The 16,862-nt window shown below is 39.2% G+C and overlaps 1 protein-coding gene across 4 annotated transcripts in view; it reads right to left on the reverse strand.

The window, feature by feature from the left end:
• Positions 1-2,826: 2,826 nt before the first annotated feature.
• Positions 2,827-16,862, reverse strand: part of C1GALT1 (core 1 synthase, glycoprotein-N-acetylgalactosamine 3-beta-galactosyltransferase 1) — a 15,041-nt gene continuing 1,005 nt past the window's right edge. The window contains exons 1-4 of one of the 4 annotated variants that reach the window (XM_042043440.1): positions 16,223-16,546; positions 10,787-11,026; positions 8,473-9,140; positions 2,827-7,283 (exon numbers count right to left, since the gene is read on the reverse strand). In XM_042043440.1, coding sequence (XP_041899374.1) covers positions 7,074-7,283; positions 8,473-9,140; positions 10,787-11,009 — 1,101 coding nt within the window. In that variant the 5' untranslated portion in view covers positions 11,010-11,026; positions 16,223-16,546 and the 3' untranslated portion in view covers positions 2,827-7,073. Of the gene's footprint in view, positions 7,284-8,472; positions 9,141-10,786; positions 11,027-12,250; positions 16,547-16,862 lie in introns of those variants that run through there. The other 3 variants (XM_042043437.1, XM_042043438.1, XM_042043439.1) reach the window with 3 other exon arrangements.

The following is a 16,862-nucleotide window of genomic DNA, read 5'->3' on the forward strand; positions in this document are numbered from 1 at the left end:
GGGGAACACTAAAAGCACAGGGTGGAACTGGGAAGTAGCAGCACCAGGAGGCTGCTCTGGTTCTTTAGGTGATTGAAGCTGTTGGCAAAGCTCCTTTCCTTGCAATCAGTTAGAATTTTATCCTAGGAGGGGAAAGGAATGAGAAGGTGGCAAGGAGTTGCTGGAAGCCAGGTTAGAAATTCAAAGAAGCAAACCAGCCTTTTTGACTTCAAGATGCCAAAGTGGTGGGTTCACAGACATCACAGTGTGGTTTTGTACAACTGAAGAACAGTTAACTGCAAACTTACATACCTGCTCAAGTAAAACAGAGCTTAAATGAAAGAAAATAAGCAAGCTGCTCACATTAACTTTTTTCTTAATAAACGTTCCTGCGAAACTCCCATCTCTATTCACATACGAATTTGAAACGCTGTTGCCACGTAGTCATCTTTGCAAAAGACTGTTCACCTCTGTGCAAAAGTGGAAAGTAAGATAGTGACTTCAGCAACACTCAGAAGACAGTGGAAAGCTCATGTTCCTTTTCAGACAAGATTGCTACAAATAATTCCCTCTTCTCCAAGGAGATTTTTCATGCCTCTTTAGCACAACTGGCTGCTGGAGTCTTGAGCCAGTCCACCTATCCATCCTACCAAACTGAGAAGTACTTCAGCACTAAATGATAAAACCTGGTTCCAACTCTTGCTCTGGAAGCGATTGGCTTTAGGCTGACTTTAAAACCTGATGTAAGCCAGTAAGTTTCCTTGCAGACAGGTCTGTCTGTGGGATCACAGTCTTCAGCTCCAGCTGGTACCAGGTACTCCTCAAACAGCACTTTGCAGATCAGATGGTGGAACTATTGAAAGAAAAAGGAAACTAAAAAGAAGAGAAAAAGATGGGAAGGTTTAAAAGACAAATCACACCTCCAAAGAAGGGAACACCTGGGCTATAGCAAAAGGATTGACACTTTCTTATCCCCACAGGTGTGTAACACAGAACTGGATGACGCTTCTGTCAGTACAGTGTAGGCTCCAGCACCTGAGGCTTCAGGCTCCCTAAATAAAACAAAGCTTACAGAAGATCATTTCTGGGAGAGGAAGGAAAAAAGGGGCCGTACTTGTCTTGTAGTTTTGCAACAAAGGAGGAACGTTATACACAACAGAACAGGGGGCTGAAGAAGTCTGAAGAGTTAAAAGGAGAGTGTGTGGGTCATAGCTCAAAACCACATCGAGTATGAATTCCAGTGTTAACAAAAACATACACAGAATTAGCCTCCCTGCGATGTTCTTTTTACTAATCAGTGACAAGAGCACCTTTACAATTTATTTTTATTGCCATTTTAAGAAGTCTTGCAGGACTATATATTAGAAAGCCAAAAAAATGAAGATCTCAGGCTACATTTCTGAATTAAATAATCACTTTTCCTTTAAGAATGCCAAATATCATCCCAACCTAGAAGTGAGATCTCACGATCCATCTGTTTTCCCAAATCTGTGTTAAATTTCTTTACATGTGGAACAATGAAAATGTTCACTGCAGAGCTCTGATTTTCTCACTCCTCATATTGTCAGAAAAAGCTGCTCATCACCAAATTTCAGGAACTCATAGAAGGGCTTAATTAAGGTGAAACATTGTCAGAAAGGAAGAAAGGCTGCTAAACATTCAGGAGCAAGAGCTGGAATGAGCAATACACAGGCTTATCTTCCCTGCAGCTTAGAACAAACTTAGCAGTTCCTGGGTGTAAAATGTTTACATACTTTTTAGTTGGCACTAGTGCACAGGGAAGAGCTCTAGGAAAATTCCCTTGAGCCACTGAAGCTTTTTGTGAGCTGGATACAAGAGCTTACCGTCATTTATGGACATTTCACTGTGCCTACAACTTCTGGTAATGAAATGGGTGAGTCTGTTATACATTAATATAAAAAAGACCTGAAAAAGCAAGCAAAGCAAACACACACTTAGGAAACAGTTTTCCTTCAGAGTAGCAGCTGTAGCTTTTGCTTTGCTCCAGCACTCACACTGCCCTGCAATGTGCTGGATGTAGTCTGATCCTGGCAGTTTGAAAGTTACAGCAGCACCACATAAAAGCATAATCTGTGCCTGAAACTTGAGAGGAGCTTTTATGGTCTGTTCAATTGGCTTTTGTTCCCTTTAATATGCCAGCTTTGGAGCTCAGTTAAACTGGTTGTCACCCGCTTCCTGCACTTTGAAATGAAACAGTTAATTAATCTAGGTTAATGGTATTAGCAGGGTCTATTACAGTACTTAAGGTAAAGACACACAGCTGTACTGAGCTTGTGCCAACACCTTGTCCAACAACCAGCGTTCCAGATGTAAAGACACCTCCCAGCTGCCTAAGTGCCAGCATTTTTACTGCTGAATGCTGTTCTGCACAAACATCTAGGTTATAAAGCACAACTTTTAAATCTTAACAGGACTTTTTTTCAGAAATAAGAGGTTCACTGAAAGAATAAATCCCTTTTTTTTTTTTAAAAAGTGGTTAATTTTGGACAGTCTTTCTTTAGTTTTGAGGTATCGGTTGTAGCCAGGTCACTCAGGAATCTGTAATAATGTGGAGACACTGAAGAATCAGGACAATGCAGAAACAACTGCCTGCTTATGTGAGTCTGAATCTGGTACTAGCACTTACTCATTTTACATTTCAAAAATCTTGCTATTTGTTAATAGCATAAATATAGAATCACAAAATCATAGGAAGTGAGAGAAGCTTTTTGAATTTCCTGTACCCACCCAAGAAAGAAACTAAGAACGTTTTTATTGGACTAAACTATGCTGCTATGCAACACCATTAGCATGCAGAGGGGTAAATGAAGACAGACATGAACTGTGTATGACATAACTTATTTTATTTATTCAATTCTCAACCTAATTTTGATGCTAAAAATTTGTCAAAGGCACTTCAAAGAAGGTATTTAAGAAACAAATCCTTATGGTGACCATTCCAGACAAATCACCAACTTTTATCTGCCATTAGGAACACAACTACCTATAATTGCAAAGTGAAACATTCACAGGTTTTAAGTGGAGCACACTGTCCAGCAGCAATATTCAATTCTTTTAGACTATTAATAACATTTGTGGAATCTTTTAAATACAATATGGTAAAACAAAGCAAATTACACTTTCGGAGTTCCACAGAAGATTTCTTGACAAAGAAGGACAAAACTGCTTTTTCCAGTGGTCCTGTATTGGAGGGGTCTATTTTCATCTGTGCATGCACTATCAGCATCAGTACCAGGTACAGCAGAGAAATAACCCACACTATTTTGTCATATGAAGACAAAACACCCTGCTCAAAAAACAAAGTGTTTATAAGGTCTATCAGCTACTCACTGAAATTTATACTTCTGGAAGCATAACAGAACAAATGGCAACAGGTGAAGAAAAAGTGATTTTTAATATACACCCCCACCAAAGCAAAACAAAGAAAGTGTCCTTCAAGGCAAAAGCACTGTGAAAAGAGCTTCCACAAAATGAGAGATGGTGCAAACATCACCAGTGTGTAACCTCTTAAATAACACAAATACAGACTGCAAAAATGAATTGGGAGTGAAAGAAGATTAAAATTGGTCTTTTCTGCAAACAAAGATCAATTCTCTCTTCTGCAAACAAAGAATAATACTCTCCTCTGATTAAGATCTGTGATCAGAAAGTAACTTCTTGCCATTCTCAATCCTTCTGAAGTGAAACCACTTAATACAAGGTTGAAATGTTACTCTGTCACAGTAGGGGACATTCCCACATCCACTGCCTAGTAATTTCAAGAAAATAGTCCAAAATTTTTAGATGGGTCATTTAAATCACTACAGTGCCAATGAAAGCTTTTAGGTTTTACAAAATTAAGAAACCTGTCTTAGAAACCAGACCAAACCACAGAGCAATAATCTGCACAGCCTAAGTAAGCCTGTGTTGCTGTGCTTCAGAAAGTCTCTGCATCTGAAATACAGTCTCCTTGGGCTGCAAAAATTCTCAAACTCAATAAATACTTTCTCGAAGCACAAAGACCTGAGAGTGAAATAGCAGACTACTAATAGTGGTGTAATATTGTACATGAAAATTGTACTAACTGTTCACATTCCAACCTTGTCCACTGAGGCTTCTGAAGGCAGTGAGATAGAACCCAATTATTCCAGAGGTACCAGCTCATGGATATGGGAATGCAATTCAGCAGAGAACAATAGGTCTCTGTTATAATCACAGAATGTAAAACCTGATACTTTTCTAGCTTGTCTGGAAAGAAAAAAAATTCTTTGTAGTGTTGTTATAAAGGCAAAAGAAGCAGATTCAGAGGAATTAAAGACACTTTAAATTCAGAGGATTTAAAGGACACTTTAAAACAAAGAATGTACATTTGAAGAAAAGGCTACTCATTCCTCCAGACAGGCCACCCATTTATCTCAAGGTAGTATGTCCTTAGCCTTATTCCCTTCAGAAAGGGAACTTGCTCCTTTACTTTTCCAGTCTCTCTGAGGTCCTGCACATTTTGTGGAAAGGGTTATTCCTGCCTGCTCTGCTAAACCCACAAGTCCCAGCTGGGCAGCAAATAAGAACTAGAACTGCTGCTGAGAAAAGGCTTCATCCTGAGCTCAGCAGTGGCTGGTTTACCTTGTTACCCCAGCAAACAACCTGTGTGAAGCTCAAACATCCTGCTTCCTTCTGTCCACCTGAGACTTACGCTGGATGAGACTGGAAAGTCAAGATAATAGTAAGGAACATGAAGAGGAAATGATTTTGCTTCACAGGACAGCACAGGGCAAACATACGACACAAATCTGCAGAAAATATGCAGGATTAGTTCTGCCTGTTGTGGTAGAAAATCTCCAAATCCCTATGGACGAACTGAAGAAGAAAGCAGAAATAAAGGAACTGTACAGCAGTTCAGCAGGATCTTCTACATGGGCTGAATTTACAAAGAGATTAGGTTGGGATCTCGATTTCATTTTATAACTTCTTAAAAGTATTCCTGAATATTTTAACTTCTTGTTTGAGCAATGCCACTGGAGTTACCAATTCCATATGGATTTCACAATATGATTGGTTTGTGCTGCATGTGGGATAAACATTTAGCTCACAGAAGGAAGCACCTTTCAGCATGTTAACATCCACTGTTCTCTGGACAAGCATCCCTCTGACTACAGCAAACTGGAGACTTTTTCCTTTCCTCAACCAATGCAATTATAGTTAAGTCTACTTAAGTTAATTAATGTAAAATAAAGCTCATGTCCCTATCAGTACTTCAGAAGCAATGCTGCTCATAAAGACCAACAGATTTAACCCTGCAGGAACTATTGAACCAATACTTGATAGATGAACTCAGCCTACATTCAGGCAGAGAAGGTGTGTGCAGCATTTCAACACCATGAGCTGTTTCAGTAATTACCATCGTGCTGCAGAGCAATGGTCAAAAAGAAAAGTAATGACTTTACTGCTGGACAACAGAAAGAACTCCAATCCGTAGTAGAACTATCTTTGGAAAAAAAAAATTCCAGTACTTTATGGTAACATCATCTTCCAGGAACATCCTGAAGGACCAGCAGTAGTAAATAAGGCTGTCTGCTACCACTATGTGCCCTTTTCAAAGTAATGACTGGAGGTAATTAGGTTATGTCCAGATTCATCAATATGATGAAGGTGAAAAGTAACAAAAAGATGAAGCTTTTGTTCAAGTGTGAAATAAAAACACACTACATGTCATGCTTAATCCCATTCCCCATACTGCTATTTGCTCAATTTGAAAAGGAGAAAACCAGAAAGTTTTATATTAATTCTATAAAACATATATTTGGCCTCTGAAAAAAAAACAGTAATTAAAACACCTATTTTGTCCCACACCAAGAAAGTGTTTCCAGTTAAAAGGCAGAGATACTTATGAAGTAGTGGAGAAGGTTAATGCACTTTGAAAGATCCCTGCATTCAGGCTTGTTTACCTGAATAACTATGTACTTCTGCTTCAAAAACAGTGAAAAAAAGGATCATTTAACACTTTGTAGTGAAAAAGGTAACAAGACGCAGATAAAAAAAATTTTTGAAGTGGAAGAAAAACTGTTCAGAAAAGTGAAATTGAATACTTCAACCAAATAAACTGGCTTTGATGCAGTTTTAAAATAGGACATTTCTGTATCTGAAAATTTTAACCTCTAGTGAAAATTAAAATGGAAACAAACTAACTATAATAGTGGCTGAAATCAAGTTGTTACAATGCAACTTCACTAAGATGCTGTTCTTCCTGGTTTATGTGGCAGGTGGGATGGAACACAGACTTCTATTTTCAAAAGCATCAACCTTATGCTGAGAAATGCTAAGATGAATTTTTATATCCATTCAACCAAAAGGATAAGTTAATAAAAGGAAAATAAAAAAAGCCACAGGCAAATATGTAAGCAGCTTGCATCACCTCAGCAATTTAAATAACAGTAACCGTTTCTGGGCTTCTCTCCAAAAGAGTATTTGTCCCCAAAAACTTCATATTGTTTTGCACAACACAATTCAAAACTTTATAAGTAATTCATAGCAGTGAATTCTGTTTCTGAAACAATTCAGATTAATCTTGTGGGTAAAAATCTGCCACTCTGTTGTTAAGGCAAAGCAGACTGGAGACTCTAATTCCGTGTCTCTGCCTTACTTTTAGGGCAAGGTACACAAGGTAACTTCAAGATGTTGACAATACTTAAGAAAGCCATCATGAAGTGTTTGACTGGGCAGCATTCAATTTCTAATATTAGAACTGACTTAATAGAAAGGAAATAGAGAAGAACAGAAAAAGGAACAGAAATACGGTACAGAACCTGTCCACTGTGGTTTTTATACAAATTCTTCCACATGTTATTATACCAGAGCAACCTCCAATTGCACAGCTTTAGGGCCCCAAATCTTAGTGAGCAGGGCTGCGAGGTCACACTATCCAAAACAGTCAGAGCCAGCACCACACACTGTTGTACACAGGGTGACAAGTGCTGCCAACTTGATTTTTGAAAGAAGAATCGCCAGGAGTAATTTCAGCCCACAAGCTTCATGCACAAGTTTGAGGAGCCTCTTACTCATTATACTGGCTTCTTTTTGGTTTTTTCAAAGTCCAATTAGCCCTCAGAAATTTTTTGCTTTAGCTTTTGATTATCCTCCAGTGCTTCATTTTTGCTCTGCTCTTCTGGATTCTTCGACGAATCAGGATTGTACCTATACAAATACCCATACGGACGAAGATGATAAATCAAATATTCCAAATGATACATAGTCACAGAGTCAACATAGTGGAATGAAACTGCTAGATCAGAGCAGCATCCAGGACCCTGAAACACAAAACAAAGCAAAACAATCAGCAAGAATTGCAAAGCATGTCCTGGATTAAAGATCTAGGGAGAATGCAAAGAAATACTTGATTTAATGGTAAGAAATTCACTACCATCAGTCATACACATACTTCAAAAGTTAATGTTAGGCAAGCAAAATGTACCAGACATATCTGCCAAGGCATCTTTCCAAAATAAAGCTGACGAAGTCTTTTGCTTCTATGATCAAGCCAGTGAAAAAACTAGCTGCCCTCATTAACATCAGAGGTTTTCTGCTTTTCCATGCTTAATTTTTGATGCTGGTGTTTAAACAGCACCAAGAAGCAGCAGGCAGGCCTAAATGAGTTACATTTATATATGAAACAATTCATGCCTGTTACTTATGTCAGCATCCAGACAGAATGTATAAGCAAAATGTGTGTGTACCTGCAAAATGTGTGTGCTGACACATTATACTGTTTGGTATATTGTCAGTATCTAACCTCCTACTTACAGAAAGTTGTAACAAACAATTGCAAAATTTTGTTTTAAATGTATTGATTTCATTGACATTATTAAGAGCTATAGGATCATTGTTAACACATTTGTCACAACTTATATTTCATAGCTCACATTCAGCTTTGAGAACACTTTTCTGGAACATAGTTTTGAGATTTCTGTTTTCAGCAGCTTTGATTGCAGAGCTGCTCATATTTCTACTCCAACTGGAACTAGGATTAAATATTTAAAGATGCCAAAAAGAACAATTGTTATATAACTAAGTTTGATCAATATAGCTTGATTTTGATACCAGATGAAGTAGTGTCTATCCAAGCACAGGTTATGACAGGACAGGATCCAATGGGCAATTTCCATTATGAATCAGTTACAGATGGAACTGTCCACAGCTCAGTCACCCATGCACTGCAGCCATAGCTAAAGCTGCTGCCTCCCGACACACCAAATACAGTATCATACAGCTGGTTTAAGTTACAGAAATGCTTTTGCTGCTGAATACAAGTATAAAAATAGATTGCTGCTTTACAACAAAAAAAATCTACTGAAGAACTAGACTATCTTTTTTTCAGCTTTAATACGTAAAAAATTCCAAATCCTGTTCTTGAATTCTTCCACCTAATGCTAATTCACACATCACATGCTCACGCACATCATGAGATGCACTTGACAAAATGGGTTCCTAAGGACTTACCTCTACAGCAGGATAGTAATTGTAATTCCAGTACCAGAATGTTTTTGGTAGGTATCCTCTGATTAAGTGATGTTCTGGAACAAAGGGATGAAAGGTTTCTCTACCACTTGTATCCCTAGAATCTCCTGCTTCCACATTGATGATCTCCATGCATTTTCCTAGTGCCAGATCTTCAATAGAGGAACTGTGAGAGCATTTGTTTGTTTTAAATGCAGCAACAAATCTCTTCAGAGCTTCTTTGCTCAGAACATACCCTGCTCCTCCACTCATGTAGCCCTGCTTCACATAAGGCTTAAACCTTCTTCCAAAGTATATTGGTTGTTCAGGACTGTATTTTGAAAGGAGCCATCTCAAATTGTCCAATATAACATATGTATCATCATCTGCTTTCATAAACCAATCAGCATCATCAAAATAATGATCATATACATATTGAAAAGCTTTAATAGTCTTCCAGTACAGTTGGTCCCTGCCTTCTTTGGTTTCTAGGCCCACAGTTGGGAAGTCTTTATTTTCTTCAGAGCTCATAAAAAGTACTTTATTACAGCGCTGGGCCCAAGTGGCCTTAACATGCTTGGCTTTCTTTTCTAGATTTTGAGGTCCAGTCATGATCCAACACAGTATTTTTACCTTGTGATACAGTCCTTCTGCAACATTTTTATCCTCATCTAAAAAAGAGGAAAGTTGTAAAACCATATTAGACATGACTGCCAAACAAAGAGCAACCTCCCACCTCCTCAGATACTCTGTTTCTACATCAGAAAAGACACGCAGACAGAAAAGAGGCTTTTGCTTCCAAATGTACCAGCTAATGAACTCCATGCTAGATTCTGGAAGGAAACAAACAAGACTCTCAAAGACTAAAATTCTTAAACCTATTTCAATTTCACAAGATAAAGGAGAGTGTAAGAGTCATATCAAAATGGGTGTCTGTTCAGGCAAGTGTGACTTTAGCAAACCTTGATTTGTACATAAAAACTGCTTGGAGGCAACCTCTTTATGGTCTTGGAGGACTAATGAAAATTTAAAAACAGAATATTTTTGCCATTCACAATGAATACAACTTAATGATTCCAACACAGAAAGGCCAAAAAGCTAATGAGCTCTTTTATATATATTCATGTTAACTAACAAAACCTAATGAATATTTCTAAAACAGGAACATATGTTTTAAGAATAAAGCCAGTGGTAAACCAGAAATTAACAGATTAAATAATTTAGGATACTTTGAAACTAGTATTATTGTTGAACTAACATGTTTTTATTTTCCAGCAATCCAGCAGAATAAATACAGTTATCTGAGGTGTGTAACAATGTTTTTCAAGCTATGAAAGCATTCCTTGGTCTCAAAGAAACATTTTCACTTGATACATACAGAAAGATTTTAACTTATGTAAAAGAATATTTCATGGAGAGTGAAATCTGCATAACTGGTACTAAAATATTCCTGCTTGCACTTTATGCAACTATATATCAGATTTCTTTGTAACAATGTTCTACAATTACATGTGAAACACTCACAAACTCATCTTACAAAGTTTGGAGTTTAAATACGTCTAAGTAACAAATTACTAACATCTTCAGCAAAAGCACTGCAGTGCAATTTTTCTCATCCAGATGTCCCTACTCAAACACTCTCTGTATTTGGGAGCTCATTTAATGAAATACATCAAGTATAAAAGTATTCCTGAAGTATCTGAAGGGTCTACCTTCTCTGGAAAAATAAAAATAATCAAGAGTGCAAGAGAATTTCTCTGGCTTTGACTGCAAACAGCAATCTGTGCCTGGACTGCTATATAATCAGCTTGGCAAATCATGCCCACAGTGACTCCCTTTGCCCCCCTGCTCCAATTCTGTGTTTTACTAATTGTACCAAAAAGTGGGTTTTCTTAAATTTTATTTTAGCTTTATCTTAGAGGCTAGATCAAAAGTTAGAAGTGGTCCAAAATTAGCTTCTTAAGGCTAAAAAGCAATCCAGCTACATCTACAACACCAGCAAAGATATCTGCTTAGCAAAACTGCCATTTGGTGTCAATAGCTCATTTGAGAAATTCCTGCTCCAAACAAGTCTGGATACAGACATTGGACAAACAGTTGGACTCAAAGGAAAAAAAATTACTACTATAATAAAAATGTCAACAAAGAAAACCACCATTCAGTAGCCCTCAGGAGAAAAAAAATTATTTAGATGTAACCTGAATATGGAGAAACTGAAAGAAAATGATTCATATAAATTCTTGACAGTGAAGAAGCAATGTTTTGCAATGCATGAAAAGGGAGGACATTTTCTAATCAGCCAGGTGTAACAAAATACCTTTATGCTGTCCAGCATCTGCATTGAAATTCATTTGTCCTTGCAGCTGATTGTTGTCAGTATCTGCTGAGTGCTGACCATGCGGATCATTGTAAAGAACATGAGGCTGGGTCTTAACTTGTTCTTCTAGTATAATGCTGAACAGAAGATAGCAGACGAAAAATCCTATTGCTGAGCCAAAAATGAAGGTGAGAAGGTTCATCAAAGACTTAGAGGAGGCCATCTCCTGAAGGTGAGACACTGTCAAAACCAAATGAAAAATATGTTAGACTTAACATAGAAATCAAATCTAGAACTACAGGAAGAAATCAAGGACTAAATCTCTGAAAGCAGAGAACTCAGTTCTAGCTCAGATTCAGCTCCCCTGGGCTTGCACAGAGATTTAAGTACAAGAGCAATGCAAATATCAATATAAAATTGTACATCTATTGATAGTGGCTGTACATAAAAAACCTATTAATTATATTTATACAACATTTAAACAAGAATGTATACACTGAAGTGCAGTAACTTTATAAAACTGTAATATATGTACACTTTTTTATTTTCTTCAGCCTACAAATCTGCACTTTATAATATAATACCTAAGTCTTTTATGAATGTAGAAGATGATGATCAATGGCAGTCTACAGGTCAAGACAGAACATGGGCACAATATGTTCTTAAAACTCCAGCCAAATGTATATTACAGAAATTCTTAACAGATGTCAATCACAAGCAGATTTCGAAGAGTTATAAAAGCAAATCTACTCCCAAAGTAGGGCAGCTGTCCTTACACTTTTAGGAATTACTGAGGATTGACTTTCAGAAGAAAGAGTAAAACGACATCTGAATGTTCATACAGAAAATTTTTAAAAGGAAGAGAAAAAGAAAGTACATCAACCTTAAAGCCTCTTCTACACTTCAAAACCTTTGTATTCCAGTAATAAAAACACACCTTCATATCAGCCACACCCTTACTCCTCAAAAACTAAAGGACTTGGCTGACCATTTTCATTGAACCAAATCAGCAGCCATGCCTGCATACAGGGAGTTTTATACATCAAAAAAGAGTGTGAATTTTAATATATTAAACACTTGAAAACCAATTTCAAGTTGTTGAGGGCTTTTCATCTTCAGAAAAGAGTTGAGCTATTTTCTAATAACTCGTGACTAAACTACAAAAACATTGACTGTTAAATACATATTGAATTCAAGCCAGAGCTTTACAAACAAGTCAATGATGTTCCCTCCATTAGGATCATTATTAAGACAGTGGGCAGAACTCAATTTAGTTCATTAGGGAGCCCAGAAAAGAAAATTATGGACTGCACAGAGCATCGATGAAAGCCATCGATCAGAGAAGAGCTGCAGCCACCAAAACAACCCATTTAGCCTGCACCCCCTCCTCTCACTGGCTGTGCAGTCTATTGGAAACAGGCTGTCCTCAAGCAACTGCATGAATCACTGTGCAGCAACACGCACTCCAAATTCCAGCCTTCTGTCTGTCCTTCTGCCCTCCTGAAGGGAAAGCAAAGGACAGAATGCACGTGTGCACGTTGTTACGTTGGCACTTCTAGAAATCCATCAGATTTACTGAACGCATGCAGATCAAGATCATTTGAGAGTGAAGCAGCTCTCACACGTGGTAATGCTTTTCTTTCCACACTGCTAGAAAAAGGAAAGAAAATTGAAAACACAACTTGAAGCAGAAAATAAAAATCAAGAAATGTACAGGGTGTATAAAACGATTATAACTGTGGTTGATAAGGAGCTGTCATTCTTCAATATGAATAAGCTCATTATATAATTTTTAAATTGCACATTGTCTTCCCTCAATTCAGTACTACATCTTGGTGGAAACAAATGATTGCCTTTAGACATCATACCACAAAGTACAAAAGTGCCTGTATAATCATTTGTGATCCAGTCCTTGAAAAAATTACTTGGTTTCCAGGTTTATTTCTATTGTCATTTAGGCCACTAAACTGAGAAGAAAACATGAGTATTTTGATGAGGTGCCAAAAAAAAAAAAAAAAAAAAAAAGGCAAAACCCCAAAACCTTTCTCAAAAAGCCCATGCATACAAGAAGCAGCCTATGAAAACACAAAGGATCTGCTATCTGCTGTACTAAGATTATCTTTTTGTTTTTGCTTTCCCAATCTATCACCACAAAGTTCCCTCAAAATTTGCAATACTCATAGGGAGATGGCCACAATAAAACAATGCCTTCCTTTGGTATATTCAAAGTGGGGAAATATATAACCCAAGCATGCCCACAGTGTAGCTACACCACCTTCTAGAAGAAAAGGTCTCCTTTCTACTGTTCTACTTTTCAATATTAGGTGTCTCTCTGCAATACAATTTCAGTTATCTGCTCCAACAGCTGTTAAAATTAGTCTTGCTTGGAGAGAAAAAAATGAAAATAACTTGAAAATAATTGTTGCTCATTAACTATGAAATTATATACAACTGAATTCTGCAGAAAAAAAATTAAATGTGCTGGAAATGCTGAAAAATTTAAAAAGTGCATTCATCACACTGGAAATCAGAAACTGATTTGGCAGTACTTCAGACACAAAGAGGATTTCTCAGGGCAGGTAGGTAGCTGTACTTCATAGTTGATATAAAATACCTCTAGTTACAGTTTTCAATTTAAAATGATCTCCTTATCATTCTATCAATTTTATACCAACAGTGGGTCACTATAAACATGTGTGGGTGTATATCCATATGTTTGTAAACTCCAACAGTAAACAGGACAGAAATTTTCATTTTTTTATGATATCTTGATATTTCACATAAACTGAGTCTTTTAACTTGACAGCAAAAACAACTGAACACTGCAGCATTACAGTAGAACCAGAAAACACCTAAAAGGAAGGTCAGTTGTCAGATGATAAATATCCCCACTCCTTGCTGATATTCTTTTCTACACACAGATTTATTCAGGGGGAAGACACGCAAAATATTTAAGGTCAGGTTGGATGAGGTTTTGAGCAACCTGATCTAATGAAAAGTGTCCTTGCTCACGGCAGCGGGTTGGACGATCTTTAAAAGTCCCTTCCAACTCAAATCATTTTGTGATGCTACAATTCTATGACATTCAGAGAAGAAAAAGGTAAGTGCAAAACCTACCAGGTTACTGAAACATCCCCACTTTTATTCACATTTCTATTTTTGCTTCTGGAGTTAGAAAAAGCACTATTTAAAAAAAACCACCTATAATAAAAGGCTAGGTTTGAGTTTAATTTATGCTCCACTGCTCTATCATGGAAGCTTAAACAAATACAGGTATTTAGATATTCATGTAGGTAGCCCTATACACATCAATCAAACCAATAAATGTTTTCAAATTCTATCGCAACGTAACAGTCATTGAAGATTTCGTTCTAAATTTAAGTTTCATGAGTCAACAATTTCTACAACTTCAAGCTTACACAAAAACTAATTTTTGTGTTGGGGGTTGCTGAACCTGGCAGCCCACTGACGACAAGGCTGCTGCAACTCCATGTGCCCAGATCCAGCCAGGCTGAGGATGAATTCCCATAGCTGTGAATACAAAGATGCATATACACATGGCTGACCATACAGATCAGCACAGATACAAACAAGTGCTCATGCAGACACAAACATGGCCTGGCCTTACGCTACTCCTCTCCACAGCTGACCCAGACAAAGGTCTGCTAGTGGGGAATATAAACATACACACTATGTGGATCCCTCTGTAATGGGTCTCAGACCTTCAACCTATTCAGGAACCAACCCTGAATCCTCAGACTCCCCAGAGCCTCACTCTGCTGGTAAACTGATGACTCTCTGATCTCACTAGTACCTGTCCCACACTTACAGCTGCCTCAAAACATGGCTCCCAAACCTCTTAATCCTACTAACTAGCAACCACACACTGGCATTCTTGGCAAGACCATACTCACACACTCCAGTCTCCCCAGTTACGGGCACTGCAGACACACAAGCCTCTGTGGCTTACAGTTCCCACTCCAGCTGCTGGGCATTTAGGCCCTCACTCACTCCAGTCCCTCCAGCTGCTGGCACACCGGACACAGAGGTCCCTACAACTTACTGTGCATCTCCAGTTGCTGGCACTTAGAGCTCAGTATGCACCTGAGAATATGGCAGAGTCCTCTCGCATAGCAAAATGGTTAGAAAGGCACCTTAATGAGAAAAGAGGACAGGCTGTGGCAATCTGGCCCAGAACACAGTCAAACATACTGACCAGCCACTTGCTTCTAACTGACCAGGCCCTTTATCTAATCCTTTTATTTTCCCATACTTGTTCCTCCTGAAACACCTTCCTTTAGTCCCCCCTCCCAGGAGCACCCCATAAATTTTGTACAGTCACAAGATGCTTTTCCCCTGCATCCCATATGCCCCATATTTTCTAGGCAGTTAGCACCCTCGATCTTGTGAGCTGTACCAGACAGCCTTCCTGGTGACTTCTCTTCCTGCATGTCACACCTGGGCAATGGGGCTGGTGGCTCCTCAGTGACAGAACCAGGGGCTGCTTCCTCTGATGAGACTATGGGAGTCCCACCTGCCCCCACCGTGTCTCTGTGCATCCCGTTGGTGAGCCTTTGAACATGTTAATCTAAATTACTGCTCTCACTCTGCTAGCTGTTTCAATAAGGGCTTTAAGGTCTCTTTCTTGAGCCAATGGAAATTTAGGGAAAAACCATGCAATATGAATATATCGTAAGAGTTTGGTCCCACTGCCAAAAGAAAACAACCCAACGACATTTAAAATTAATACTTTCACACAAACTTGGACAATCTAGAGAAACACATTAAACAAAATACCAAACAAACAGAAATACCCTAACCCCAAAACAACATAAGGCCGAAAAAAAAAAATTCAACCATCAAATCTGGGATTTGAAATTCAAAGAATGCAGAACATAACTCCAATTTTAAACATGTTTATCCCAGTATCATTCCATAATCACTTTAAGATTTGATTAAGTTAAACCCACATACAGAGCTGATTCTTTCTTGTATCCCTTACTTAGAAAGCAAGGGGGAAGCTCTGAGGCCTCATGATAAAACAGTGTAAATGTCCTTTGCGAGCTGCATAATTAGCAATGAAATCGATCTCTACCACCATGTCCTTAACAGTCAAGCAACGCATCAGAATAACTCGATCAAAATGTAGAAAAAACATAGTTTTTTCTAGTAGCAAACAGGCCTTCTGCTCCTTAAGTTACATTTATTGCTAGATGGTCTGTATATTCATACGCTTCTGAAATGCAGCTATACGCACAAGTTGTGCATTTGCTAATGTTGTCTGCATCTAGGATTTCTGTGAGCTGCTGCAGTTTCCTATCGACGAAGCACAGATCATGTCCTTCCTCTTTAAATATCTAATGTTGTGAGCATTTCTTTGGAGAGCAACTCTTCCCATCAAAAAAATACCTGCTTGTTCTACCAAAAAATACAAACCATCAAAGCCAGGTATTTCGGTATAGGAGACCAACAACTGCACTGAAACGAGACGGGTAACAATCCACAGCAGCGGTGAGCTAGAAGGAAGATTTGGCAACCTCCTTCCTCATTCCAAAAGCTGACACCGTCCTTCGGCAACAAGTGCCCGTGCCCGAAGCACGGCTTCCCAGACCTCTCCCAACCCAGCCCGTGCTACGGACGTCCGCCCAGGAAGTCCCCGCTGCGGAGGCGGGAGCAGCGATTCCCGGCTCCCCGGGCACCTTGCTCCCTCCGCTGGGCTCCGAGGGACTCGCGCTTTTCCAAGGAGACCCCCTCCTCTGGCGCCTCTCCTTCCCAGGCATACAGCCGGGCACCTGCTGTCCCTGCAGCCGCGGGCACCCTTCCCGCCGCCGGGGTGACACGCAGCGCCCCGGTCGGCTCCTCCCGCCCCGTCCCCGCAGGGAGAAGACACCTTCCGCGCCTCCTCCCGCCCCGTCCCCGCAGGGAGAAGACACCTTCCGCGCCTCCTCCCGCCCCGTCCCCGCAGGGAGAAGACACCTTCCGCGCCTCCTCCCGCCCCGTCCCCGCAGGGAGAAGACACCTTCCGCGCCTCCTCCCGCCCCGTCCCCGCAGGGAGAAGACACCTTCCGCGCCTCCT

Source organism: Corvus kubaryi, unplaced genomic scaffold (genome assembly GCF_017639235.1).
Source record: "Corvus kubaryi isolate FWS band 111438036 unplaced genomic scaffold, C.kubaryi_AGA036_p1.0 37398, whole genome shotgun sequence".
Classification (NCBI taxonomy): domain Eukaryota; kingdom Metazoa; phylum Chordata; class Aves; order Passeriformes; family Corvidae; genus Corvus; species Corvus kubaryi.